Source organism: Arachis hypogaea, chromosome 13 (genome assembly GCF_003086295.3).
Source record: "Arachis hypogaea cultivar Tifrunner chromosome 13, arahy.Tifrunner.gnm2.J5K5, whole genome shotgun sequence".
Taxonomy (NCBI): domain Eukaryota; kingdom Viridiplantae; phylum Streptophyta; class Magnoliopsida; order Fabales; family Fabaceae; genus Arachis; species Arachis hypogaea.
In genome coordinates, this window is record NC_092048.1 from 137,766,331 (window position 1) to 137,779,294 (window position 12,964).

Below are 12,964 nucleotides of genomic sequence, written 5' to 3' on the forward strand. Positions count from 1 at the left end.
AATTTAATTTATTTTTAATATATATTTATATTTTAACATATATTTTTTATCAATAGCTAATTTTGATGACTGATTTTAATATACCGTAAATATAATAATTTCAAAACACATCAAAAAATAAATAAATATAAAGCACATCTAAAATAATATAATAATACACAAAATTTTTTTAAAATACATCCGAAATCGTCTAAAAATTTATCTAAAATAAATATCATTAAACATCTAAATCATATCCACACAAAAAGTTCTTCATTTAAAAAAATTATTTGCTTTTTGTTTTTGTTTTTCTTCTTTCCCACTTCAGATTTAAAGTCGTCATATACCTTTTACAAAACTCTTCCTTGTTTTTGTTTTCCCTGCTTTCCATATTAAATGATTTAGAATTTTTTTAATCTTTAAAAGTTATAATTTTATAAGTTTTATATTTAATTTAAAATGATTTATTTTTTAAATTTTGAAATTGATTTTTTTTAACTACTAGAGAAAGAAAGAACATCAAATTTATATGCCGTTATTGTGATATATATTTGAAAATTTTGCAAAAAAAGAAAGACTGAAAAATGAAAGGGTTTAATGGATACATAATTGTATTGATTTTAAATATAAGAGAATTGAGGAAAATTGTATTGATTTTAAATATAATAAAATGAGTTCAGTGTTGGTAAAGAATACGATATATAGAATGTTTTTAGAAATATTTTTTAATTAGAGAGCTATTTAGATAAATACATCTAAAATGTCTTTTTTTAAAGATATTTTTTAGTAATTAAAAATTAATATATATAATCGATTAAATTGTGTTATTTTTATGAAAATTAGATTGGATAAATTGATTTGGCTAAAAAATCGATGAACCAAATTTTAAATCGATTTAAATTAATATTTTTTTATAGAATATGATTATAATATCTTAATCCTATGATGACATAAAGAGAAAAGAATGGTTAAGGTTTAAAATTCTCTCCATCTTTCTTTTTTTCTATATATATAAAATAAGAGTATTTTAATTTTTTATAAAAAAATATTAATTTAAACTGATTCCAAATTTAATTTATCGATTTTTTGATCAAATTAATTTAGATAAAAATAACATAATTTAATTAATTATATATATTAAATTTTAATTATTAAAAATATCTTTAAAAAAATATTTTAAACGTATTTATGTGAGTGTCTCTTTTTCAATAATCATTAGCTAATCCTATATTCTTTTCCCCTTTTTTTTTCTTTTGTTTAGATAATTTACGTGTTTGTGTTTTTTTTTTTTTTTCTTTTGTCGGATTGCGCTAATGTGTAGTAGACAGAAACAAATATAAGGAATTAATCCCAGTATTTCTAGAAAATAAAATTTTGTTTTGTTAAGAATAATTTGAATTTTGGTAGGAGAGAATACAAATAGCGATTATGACAAGTTTTTAATTCGTAATTAAGAATTATTATGTAAATAAATTATTTTTTTAATAAGTTAACTAAGTTTTTTTTTCATGTCTCTCCTTTTTTTTTTAACTAAAAATTTCGAGTTATTAATTTTTGTGATCTTAGACAAAGTCTAATTTAATTGAACTTAGTTATCAGAATGATTTGATCGCGTGGGATCACCGTTTTGAATTGATCCCTAATTTAATTTTCAATAAACCACTATAAATATCTTTAAAAATTAATTAAAAAGTATAAAAATGAAACTGATAAGAATATTGAAAGAAATTAATAAACGTAACAAAAATTCTATTACTTAAATCATATATAAATGAAATTAAAATCTGATCAAACCTACCATTTGAAAGAATTTGAAAATAAAAAAATTTTAAAAATTTTAAAAGATTAACAAAAACTTAAGAAATCTTATTTTTCAAGTAATAAAATTCATAATTGAAATCTTAACTATATAAAGTCTTTCTGTCGCTCCAAAACTAGTGAACACATGTTTATTTTCAACTTTCTGCTCAAATGAAAACTAATTTTACCATGAAAAATTAGCTTTGAATTAACATGTACACTTTTGCATTTAACATTCACTTTATCATCTTTGAATTTTAGTGGTACCACCTATTTTAATATCTAAATTCTTCTAACATGAAGAGAACCAGTAAGAAGAGCGAGAATCTTATCCACAACCACCAAAACCAACAAATATAATTAAATCCTTACCTTTGAAGTTTGAACCATAACACAACACAATCAGAAACCATAATATCATCATGGCTACTGTGTTCTCAGTGTGTTCGGGTTCTTCTGCTTTTCTCTCTCCATGCACTTCGCACACCAGGTGTTTGTCTCTTTTACCCAAAGGATCACCACTTCTTCACCACATCAAGAAACCTTTTTCTGTGAAATCCCTTTCTTCTTTGGAAACTCAAGAAGTATCATCAGTATCAGTGTCACCAGCAGTTACCACCTTCTGGCAATGGCTTAAGGAAGAAGGTGTTATCTCTTCAAAGACACAAGTGAAACCTGGTGTGGTCCCTGAAGGCCTTGGACTTGTTGCAACCAAAGACATATCAAGAAACGAGGTTGTTCTTCAGGTTCCAAAGAGGTTTTGGATTAACCCAGATGCAGTTGCTGCTTCTGAGATTGGGAATGTGTGTAGTGGTCTCAAGCCATGGCTTTCTGTTGCTTTGTTCCTCATTAGGGAGAGGTCAAGGGATGATTCACTTTGGAAGCACTACTTCCCTGTTCTGCCAAAAGAAACTGATTCTACTATATACTGGTGGGTTTCTTTTGTTTTTGTTTTTTTTTTTTTTAATTCCTAGTGATACAATGGTTGGTGAGAATTTGGTACATATGGACATTGGTTGATTGAGTTGTTAATTGGTTATTCCAGTGCAGGTCAGAGGAGGAGCTCTCAGAGATTCAAGGTTGGTGATCTTATTTTGACACACACATCATTTAATGGTTAACAATAGATAGATTCAAGTGCATAGAACTTATTGATATGTGTGTGTGCAATGTTATATTATATGCCTATGTGTAATGTTATTAGATAGGCTGTAATCAGGATTAGGCCTATTAGGAGTTATTCATGGGTTAGTTATTTGTTAGGTCTATAAACTAATATATTTCCCCCAATGTAAAGTGTTGAATAATGAATTTGTGTATATAAAATAATAGGTCTAACACAGACCTAATTGAAGTAATATGCATGTGTAGGTACTCAACTTCTGAACACAACATTGGGTGTGAAAGAGTATGTTCAGAATGAATTTATGAGACTGCAAGAAGAAATCATACTCCCTAACAAGAAGCTTTTTCCTTTTCCTATAACACTGGATGACTTCTTCTGGGCATTTGGAATTCTCAGATCAAGGGCATTTTCTCGACTTCGCAACGAAAATCTGGTTGTTATTCCACTAGCAGACTTGGTAAGGTCCATTTCCTCTCATGCATCCTGCAGTAGTATGCACCATTCACTTCTTCTACTGCAATAACTGTAGAACATAGAGGAGACTAACATAGACATATGAACTGCATGGTATTCCTATGAAGATATTACAATCTTGTGCAGAAAAAAATTGATATTTTCCAAATTAAATTTCTGGATCAGATAAACCACAGTGCAAGAGTAACTACAGAAGATCATGCTTATGAAGTTAAAGGAGCTGCAGGCCTTTTCTCTTGGGATTACTTATTTTCCCTAAGAAGCCCCCTTTCTGTCAAGGCTGGGGAACAGGTGAAGGCTTTTACCTTCTGTTTCTTTTTGTTTTTTGGTCTAATTATACACATTATATTAAAATGATGAACATTAAATCCATCATAGTGGTTTCCACCAAGAGTTATCCAGCTCTGCATATCAAATTGCTGTGAACTATATGCATTAGTGCTAATTTTTTGGTGCCAATTCCAATTTCATCTCCATTCTTGATAATGTGAATTGCAATCATACTATAGTTACACATAACAATGGAAGAAACTCCTCACTGCAGATATATATCCAATATGATTTGAACAAAAGCAACGCCGAGTTGGCTCTGGACTATGGCTTCATCGAACCAAATTCTGGCCGTAATGCATATACCTTGACACTTGGAATACCTGAGTCCGACCCTTTCTATGATGACAAACTAGACATTGCAGAGACCAATGGTTTTGGTGAGACAGCATACTTTGACATATTCTACAACCAACCACTTCCACCAGGGATAATTCCATACCTGAGACTTGTAGCTCTAGGAGGTACTGATGCTTTCCTACTGGAAGCGCTATTCAGAAACACTGTCTGGAGTCATCTAGAATTGCCAGTGAGCCGTGACAATGAGGAACTTTTATGCAGGGTGGTTAGAGAGGCCTGCAAATCTGCTCTTGCTGGTTATCATACAACCATTGAAGAGGTATATGATTTTGTATTCTAGTTTATGAGATAAACTCGTACACATTAAAGGGTTTCACTTTAGTTTATAGGTATTCATCAAAACAAAAATGAGGTTCAGTAAATATAAGCATATAAACAAATGAGCAGGTTCATTATTAGATAGTTACTCCATTATATCTTAAATTGTTATATATATATATATACACATTTTTTTTTTTAATTTTGGAGCTTTTGAGCTCCAGAAATAACTAAAACACAAGCATTTGAATGGCAGGATAACAAGTTAAAGGAAGCAAAATTAGATTCAAGACTTGCAATAGCAGTCGGAATAAGAGAAGGGGAGAAGAAAGTTCTGCAACAAATTGATGAGGTCTTCAAGGAGAAAGAATTGGAACTGGACCAGTTAGAGTATTACCAAGAAAGGAGGCTCAAGGACCTTGGCCTGTGCGGCGAAAGTGGTGATATACTAGGGGACCTTGAGAAGTTCATGTAATCTTGCAGGAAGCATCCCCTTAGGGACACTACTATACATTTCCAGAGGACAATGAAACAGAACATTTGGTAGATGGAATCTTTCAAGACAAGTCCATGCCATGCACTCAATCAATCTTTAAAGGGTCTTAATCAATTTTTTTACTAGGTTTATTACATTTTACAACCCATTACTTGAATGCTGCTTGCAAAGAGGATAATGTAATGCTTGAATTACACTTCTATACCGGTTATAAATATAGTCAAGATGGTAATGAGAATGAACTTTACAATGCTTGATGCGAGTCTGTGGTTGGAGTAAAAAAATTAAGGGAAAAGATCAAGATACAGCTTTTGCAAAACCTCAATAGAATTAGAAGCTAATACTTTCTTTTCCGTGCTTTCCTACAAAATCATGTGTACATAATAAAATTTCTAAGACAGTATGCCAATGATATGGATTCTTCAACACAGAACTTGAGGAACTTGTGTGAATGTGCAACTTTTTAAGTTCATTTGTCAAAGTTCAAACTCATAGTTGTGCAGCTGGCATTCCTACATCTGGCGGCCTGTACTCATCTGACTTCACTGGAATTGCGAGGGCCTGACAGGTCATCGCATTTTGTCCCCTCACAGAGGCACTCTTGAGGGTTGGCATAGAAGTAATCTTCCTCCTTTGGCTTGTCTGACACCCTACGACGAAATGGCTGCCCCATTCTGTTTTCATGAACCCGTCTCACTGCATCTGAAAACTCATCAAATGGAAGGGTTCCATTTTGATGCAAATCAAGCAACTCTACAAGCTTCTTCCGATCCAACAATATGGATTTTTCAAAACCCAAATACCTGAAGGATAATTTATTAGTGAGTTTTCTGTAGATATTCATCAAGGTTGTGCTTTTGCCTTCTATATGAAATCAAATTGTGATTAGCAAAAATATCTGCACATACCTGCGATGGCCTTCGACAAGTTTTGCCATGTTCCCATCATAGGTAGGAATGAAGGTGTTACTGGCTACTGAAACCATAAAATCCAAAGCTGCCATCTGTGACGAATGATTTTGGAACTGCCACAACTCATCATGGGCCAGCATCATTTCTTTTTTTAACTAAAATGAAGCAGAAAATCATACCACAAACAGAAATTATGATTACCACATGAAAACAAGTAATTGTGCATTGCTGAAAATGAAATTTTATTTCAAAAATATGTTGTTGAATCTGCCATATAAATATCAGCGGTATAACTTGTAAATGAACAGTTTTACATGACCCCCACACATCCACCTAGCCCCGGCAAGAATCATTCAGCACTCTTCAGAATGTTATTTTACTAAATACATAAAATGTGGAAAATCCAGCAAATAAACAGAAAAGGGGGGGGGGGGGGTATATGGTGATGAACTCACAATTTTTGGAAATGCAGCTCTCAGTTGTGCAAGTCTATGCTCGCCACCATAGATCTCACCGGCAGCAATGTAGATCTGCATGTCTCTATCAAAACCTAAGGCTTGGAGAACTAAGGCTGTCTCCTCTGGTGTTAAGGGACATTGACCCTGCAATCTCCTCTCTTCAGACACTATCTCCTTTTCTCTCCACCAAGGGAATGCATACCTGAATTACACGAGCAAGATAACTTTATATTGAATCGATATCTAATTTGACAAGTGGGATAAAGCTTTGTAGTTTTTGCTGGATTTTTAATTTGACAAATTATCAGCTCTAGAGTAGTAGCTTTCATTGCTGTTTCCTTAATGCTTTATTTGGTCAAAGGTGAAGGTTCCTAGGGTACAAAAGTGAATACACAAAATCCACTGTATAATTCTAGAACTAAAGAATCAATACTCTCCTCAAACTGGGCAGTGCCTTCACCAGTTCATTGACTAGCAATTAGGATTCTATAACCCAATAAAACATTATTTCTCATTTTCGCATAATTAACTAATTAGAATTTTACAAGACTGAAAAGGAAAAGAATTTGATTGTAGTTTAGCTTCAATAGAGGAAAACTAAAATTTTTCTTGATCCATAACTTCCCTAGTAAATGTCAGATATAAAGCACCTATATCCTCTGTCAAAAACTAGACATAATAAAATATATTTCCAGCCAAACACCAAACAATAAGATACCTCATCCTCTTGAGCTCCTCGGCTTCCTCATAACTGCAACCATGAGTACAGCCTGAGAAAGCCAACATGTCCATCTCATATCTCAGATGCAATGCCACAAAAGGTCCCTTCTCACAAAGAATCCGAATCAATTTCTGCCCCAAAGTCTCAATTTCAGGAGTGAATTTAAGTGCCTGGAAATTAACACGACATCTAAGTTTTTGTAGATCCAATGGCAGACCATTGTTTGCTAGGCGTGCATCTGTTTTGTTGAAGTGTACCACCTTATGCTTGCTAAAATGTGGCAGAATCTGCAGTGTGGTGTTGGTAGGATTGAACCCGATTCAATATATCTACTTGAAAGTAAGGAGATACAATAATGTATAAAGAACATTAATTATTTTACTTCCACCAATATCATTAATACATGTACTTTTAGCTTAAATGCAGCTAAATAGAATATGCAGACCATGACAAAAAAAAAAAAAAAAACAATATGCAGACCTGCTCCAAGTAATATTTTTCATTGGACCAGCTAATAGGAGCCATCTTAAGGGTGGAATATCCATTTTTAGTATTAAACTTCTTCGGCACTCTTTTCACTATTCGAACTTCATCTCTAAGAGACCCGATGAAATGTGTGACATCAAATATGTCTTCAAAATTACTGCAAAAAGAAAACTACAAAACTTTAAAATGTCAATCGTCAAGGTACCCAACTTAAATGATCCTCACAATTTATTAAAGAAAGGACATACCTAGGGTCTGCCCAAAAAGATTTCTTATCTAGCTCTGGAACAACCAATGTGAGATTCAAAAGTCGAGCAATTGTTACCATGTCACAAATCTGAAATGGAAAACTTTCTAAATGAAGATTTAATGTTGTTATAGAAGGAACAGAAAAAAAAATGGAAGAATGGAAATACAAACCGCTGCACGCATTTGATTTAAGCCCCCATTGCAGGACACTCTTAGAAATCCATTACTTGTATAATTTCCTACATGATTTCAGGTTATACGGCTTCAATATGTACCAAAATTTGAAAGTTAAACAGAAGAAAGACACAAACAACGAAGTATATCATATCCACCAAACCTACCTATTTACAAGTGTTGTTTCAGACTACTTACATTCATTGACATGATTCTTTTAACAACTAACAGTATAATATTAAAAATCAAAGCATGGACCAACATCATGTTTCATTCAAGCCCATCTGTAATAATTAGTAAAAATTGGGGTCTGGCAAACAAAACTCATAAGTCAAAAGCACTTAACATAAAGCATAATAATAATAATAATAAACTAAAACTACTAACTTGCAGGTGGATAAGGTGGAGGGGCTTGAGCAACAGTGGTTTCTGCTAAGAAAGGACGCTGATTAGTGTGATATATTCGACTTGTAATTCCAGAAATGAAATTGGAACGCCACAGTTCAGTGACTGTAAGTAGCTGAATGAGGCATGTCCAAATCACAATGCTTGAACACACTCGAATAAACCAAACCCGCAAACGTGTCCTCGCTATCACAGGTGCTTGAAGCTTATCGCACCTCACCTGAACACCCTCCGATCTAACCTCCATTTCTCTGCCACAAACCACCTCATTGCCGCTCCTTCATCACCGTAACCTTCACACACTTTTTACCACAGAGAAAAAAATTAATCTTTTTAATTAAAAAAAAAAAACTCAATTAAAGCACAGTGCATTGAAAAGTAGTGACCTCATGAATTACCTCGGAGGAAAACACCTTTGGAGGAATCAAAATCGACCCAAAGAGGGATTTGAAATGGATGACGATGGGTGAGAGTCAAAATTGGATCTTGGTTTCAGCTGAGTGTGAAGCTCTTTGAGGGAACAAAGCAGCGAAAAGGGTGTTATGGAGAAAGCTGACAGAAAGAGGGCGGAAAAGGACACAGATCCAAGGTGTGAAGAGAGTGAAGAGAAAGGATCAAATCTAAACAACCAAACACAGAAGCCTCATGCATTTGGATTCACTTTTTCTGGGAGAAAAGGAAAAAAAATATTTATTTTTTAAATCTCTTGTTTTTGTTTTTGTTTTTTATATTGATAGTTTTTTTTTTTTGGTGACTTTATATTGATAGTTTAAATGCAAATTATGGTTATATATTTTTAGAACTAGAAAAAAAAAACGGTCGTTAATAATAATGCCAATAAAAATTTCTTTCATGATTTGAAGATAAGTTGAATAATTTTTTAAAAAAATTAAATAAAATAAAGATCCATGTAATTATCCATCTCACAAGCTATAATTACCCTTATTGGCTTCAACCACAGAGAATGACTGTGTGAAAGTATATTTGAACTGTACAAAATAACCTGAATTAGACCAATTTCTTTTACGGAGTACATCTGAAATTTAAGAAATCAACAACTGCATTATTACTAATTTTCATATTATATAATATGGTACGAAATTTCTACCATGATAGAGACAAGAATTTGTTTTATTTTTCTTAGAAAATTCTGCAGGACAAGTCTTCAATTTAGATTTGCAAAACACAAACTCATGCCAACTCTTCGATATTATCTAACGCCATTAAGTTTTAATTACAAAATTTAGATAAGCAACAACTTTTATATGTATTCAAACTTCCAAAGACATGGACTATATCCCTACTTTAAAAAAATAAAAATAAAAAACCTGCTTAATGTCTACATATGCAATAAATTTATTTAAAGAGAAAAAATTAGTCAACTAACTTAATCTAAGACGAAACAAGGACGGCGAATAAAAGCTAAAAGGTCGACTTGCTTTTAAATATCCTTCGTGTCTTCTTCCTTCTTACTTTACTATTAATTTCTTCCCACTTCAAAACTACGTTACCTCCACCGAATGAAGCTTACAAAGCCAGAAACTTTCTTCAGCTTACTGAATGCCATTCAAGCTTCATCATTCCCAAACATTGAAAAAGCTGACAATTCGTAATTGGCGAATTCATTTTTTCCAAAAATATAAAAATCTAATATAAATTTCATATCTAGAGAAATTTATTTTTTAAAAAATATATTAAAAAATACATTTTGTCAGCAAATTCAATAAAAAAGTTTTAATTTTTTCACTTGTACTATTCGACGAAAATGAATTTTTTATGAATTTCATATTCTGGATAATTTTTAATGTAGTTTATTTTTTATATGAATTTCGTTAGATAACCAACACTTAATTAATTAATTACCAGCCAATTTATCATCAATTGGTAATTCTATTTTTTAAATTGTTATTAATTAGTGATTATTTAAAATTTATTTTTTTTAAATACAAAATTAATAATTATTAATTATAATTGTTTAAAATTAATTTATTAAAAATTGTTTACCAAAACTTTTTTTTTCTATTTCAAAATTTCACCTACCATATGTAAATTTTATAGCAATGTGACTACTACTCTAGCTATATAATTATGTTGACAAAATATATTCATATAGCGTTGAAACGTATGCAAGTACAGTACAGTGTTTTGGATGGTCTCGTTAGATCTAATAAGATTAATTTTTTTCTTCAAAAATAATACTTTTATTGTAAGTAAATGATTCAATTACAATATTCACACAAACAGAGATAAGCATATACAATAATAAAAATTTTGGGGAACTTCTAGAAACAATAATATCAAGCTAAAAACAGTAGGGATTAAAACAAAAAGGACAAGTTATTCTCTTCTCTTTAGTTTCAGTTGCTATGCCTCTCAAGTCGCCCAAATTCTTCTGCAAATGTCAGAGTTTGGGACAGAATTTTCCCAACCTCAACTCTGCAATTTTTAAAAATGAGAGCGTTCCTAGACAACCAGATCTGCTATAGAAGATAACCCACTTGACTGATTTTTTCTTTTGAGTCTCTTCTTCTTCTCACCGCTTCCATCAACTGACACCACCACTCCCATGGTTCCATAGTCGGATCTCTGGGAATCACACTTGTTACTGGTGATTGATTCCAGACTTGCACAACTCCCGGACAGAAAATCAGAGCATGAAGGTGCGTTTCTAGCAGTGAAGAACATCGCAGGCATAAATTGGGGATCTGAGGTACCCTCTTATGAAGATTTGTCTTCACTGCTAGCTCTTCGTGAGCAAATTTTCAAAGAAATGCCTTGATTTTTGGCTTGCATCGAACCCCCAGATGCTCCTCCATAGTTGTTTACTTTGAAATCTGACATGAAGATCTTCCATAGGCTTATGAAAAAACTTGTAAGCTACTTCATATCCCGTTCTAACATTGTACTGACCTGAATCATGCTTTATCCACCTGACTGAATCTTCACCTTCTTCAATGTCTATTTGGCAGATTTGTTGTGCTATGTTGGGACTGAACTTACTATGAATGAGCTGTGTATTCCAACCCCTATCTCATTGAATAGTTGTCTTAGCCAGATCAGATTTCCATCACTGCAGTCTTCTTCCTGTACTTGAAAGGGAGGTAAGTTACCAAACCATGGTTCTTCTTTGAATTTTACTATACCCTGTGTCGTGACTTTTCATTTGGTACCCTATTCCAGTACTTTTTTGCCTTTCAATAAGCTCTGCCAAGCCCAAGATGGTCTCAGGTCTGGTTTCGCTCCTAAAAAAGAGGTAAGTCTAAAATATTTACTTTTAAAGACTTTATAAAACAGAGAATTTGGTTTAGTCATTAGTCTCCATCCCTGTTTTGCCAGCATCGCCAGATTAAACGCTTTGAGATCTTTAAAACCCATACCGCCTTTCTCTTTAATTCTGCTCATTGTATCCCAGCTGATCCATTGGAGTTTTTTTCATTCTGTTTTTGACCCCACCAGAATTGCATCATCATTTTGTGAATATCATCTAATAGTGATTCGGGCAGTTTGAAACAACTTAGAGTATAGACAGGTATAGCACACCCCACAGCTTTGATTAAGATTTCTCTTCCACTTGCTGACAATAGTTGACGCTTCCAACCTTGTAGCTTCTTCGACACCTTATCCTTTACATAAGCAAATGTCTGACTTTTAGATCTGTTAACAATAGATGGAAGACCTAAATATTTGTCTTGTGCACCAATATTAGGGACTCTAAGAAAAGTAGCGATTTCTTCCTTAATAGCATGAGGTGTATTCTTACTGAAAAATACTGCAGACTTGCTGAAATTGATAATCTGACCGTTTAGGGAGCCATACTGTTGAATAACATTAATCAAATTAGCGCAATTATGTGGAGTTGCTTTACACCTAATAAGATTCATTTATCTCAACACCGTCTCAAATTTTTATCTTATCTCGTCTAACGGTGAATTGATAGGTTGGCGAATTAAGTTTTTAATTCTCTTTTTTTTAAATATTATATTTTAAATTTTAAAAATATATAATTTTATAAATATTTTAATAAATTTATAATTTTAATAATATAAAAAATTAAAATTTTTAAATTTAAAAATATTAAAGTCTTTATAATTTTAAATATCTAATAAATATAATTATTAACCAAAATTTTTAAAACAAAAAAATAAAATTAATATTATCTAAAACAAAATAAATATTATCTAAAATATATAATAATTAAACATTTTAAAAGTTTTTAATCAATCAAACATAGTTCATATTATAATTAACTTAAAGTAAAACGAACAAACATTTTAAATATCAGTACAAAAATAACGTTCTAAATTCAATTATTATCTTTATTCTCTTATAAATCAATAACATCATTTAAATCAACTCTTGAAGAATAACTTTTTTGTTTTGTAAAATTTTTCTCATCTAAATCTTCCTCTACAAAAAAGTAGAATGAGGGGCCACCAGATAAGCCCGCCACTCCTCCGACGAAAGCCGCCAAATCCATAGATTAAACGATGCGAGTTAAGCGGGTTATTTTTATTACAGCATTCTCAAATTTTTAATCCAACCCACGCAGATATTGGCCGGTTTGTCACTCCTACTACCACTACTAATATCACTAACAGTATCATCAATGCACAAAAACTATTATGTTTGAGCTCTTCTTCTCTTCTTCAATCTCCTTTGTACCTTCCTCTTTACCTTATGCCACATCAACACCACAGCTTTGCAACTCATCAGCCTCGCTCTACTGTCACACCACCA

At 32.2% G+C, this 12,964-nt stretch overlaps 2 protein-coding genes across 2 annotated transcripts; one reads left to right on the forward strand and one right to left on the reverse strand.

Moving 5' to 3' along the window:
- Positions 1-1,920: 1,920 nt before the first annotated feature.
- Positions 1,921-5,073, forward strand: LOC112791958 (ribulose-1,5 bisphosphate carboxylase/oxygenase large subunit N-methyltransferase, chloroplastic). The gene is made up of 6 exons (XM_025835017.3): positions 1,921-2,710; positions 2,830-2,858; positions 3,151-3,362; positions 3,545-3,670; positions 3,924-4,328; positions 4,584-5,073. Exons 1-6 carry the CDS (start codon positions 2,202-2,204, stop codon positions 4,800-4,802), a joined length of 1,500 nt encoding a protein of 499 aa, XP_025690802.1. The 5' UTR covers positions 1,921-2,201; the 3' UTR covers positions 4,803-5,073.
- LOC112791957 (rhamnogalacturonan I rhamnosyltransferase 1) lies at positions 4,999-9,040 on the reverse strand. Its single transcript, XM_025835016.3, has 9 exons — positions 8,626-9,040; positions 8,210-8,529; positions 7,820-7,887; positions 7,648-7,736; positions 7,394-7,556; positions 6,911-7,200; positions 6,190-6,394; positions 5,732-5,889; positions 4,999-5,626 (listed from the first exon to the last, which is right to left on the reverse strand). Exons 2-9 carry the CDS (start codon positions 8,472-8,474, stop codon positions 5,356-5,358), a joined length of 1,509 nt encoding a protein of 502 aa, XP_025690801.1. The 5' UTR covers positions 8,475-8,529; positions 8,626-9,040; the 3' UTR covers positions 4,999-5,355.
- Between the last annotated feature and the right edge of the window lie 3,924 nt (positions 9,041-12,964).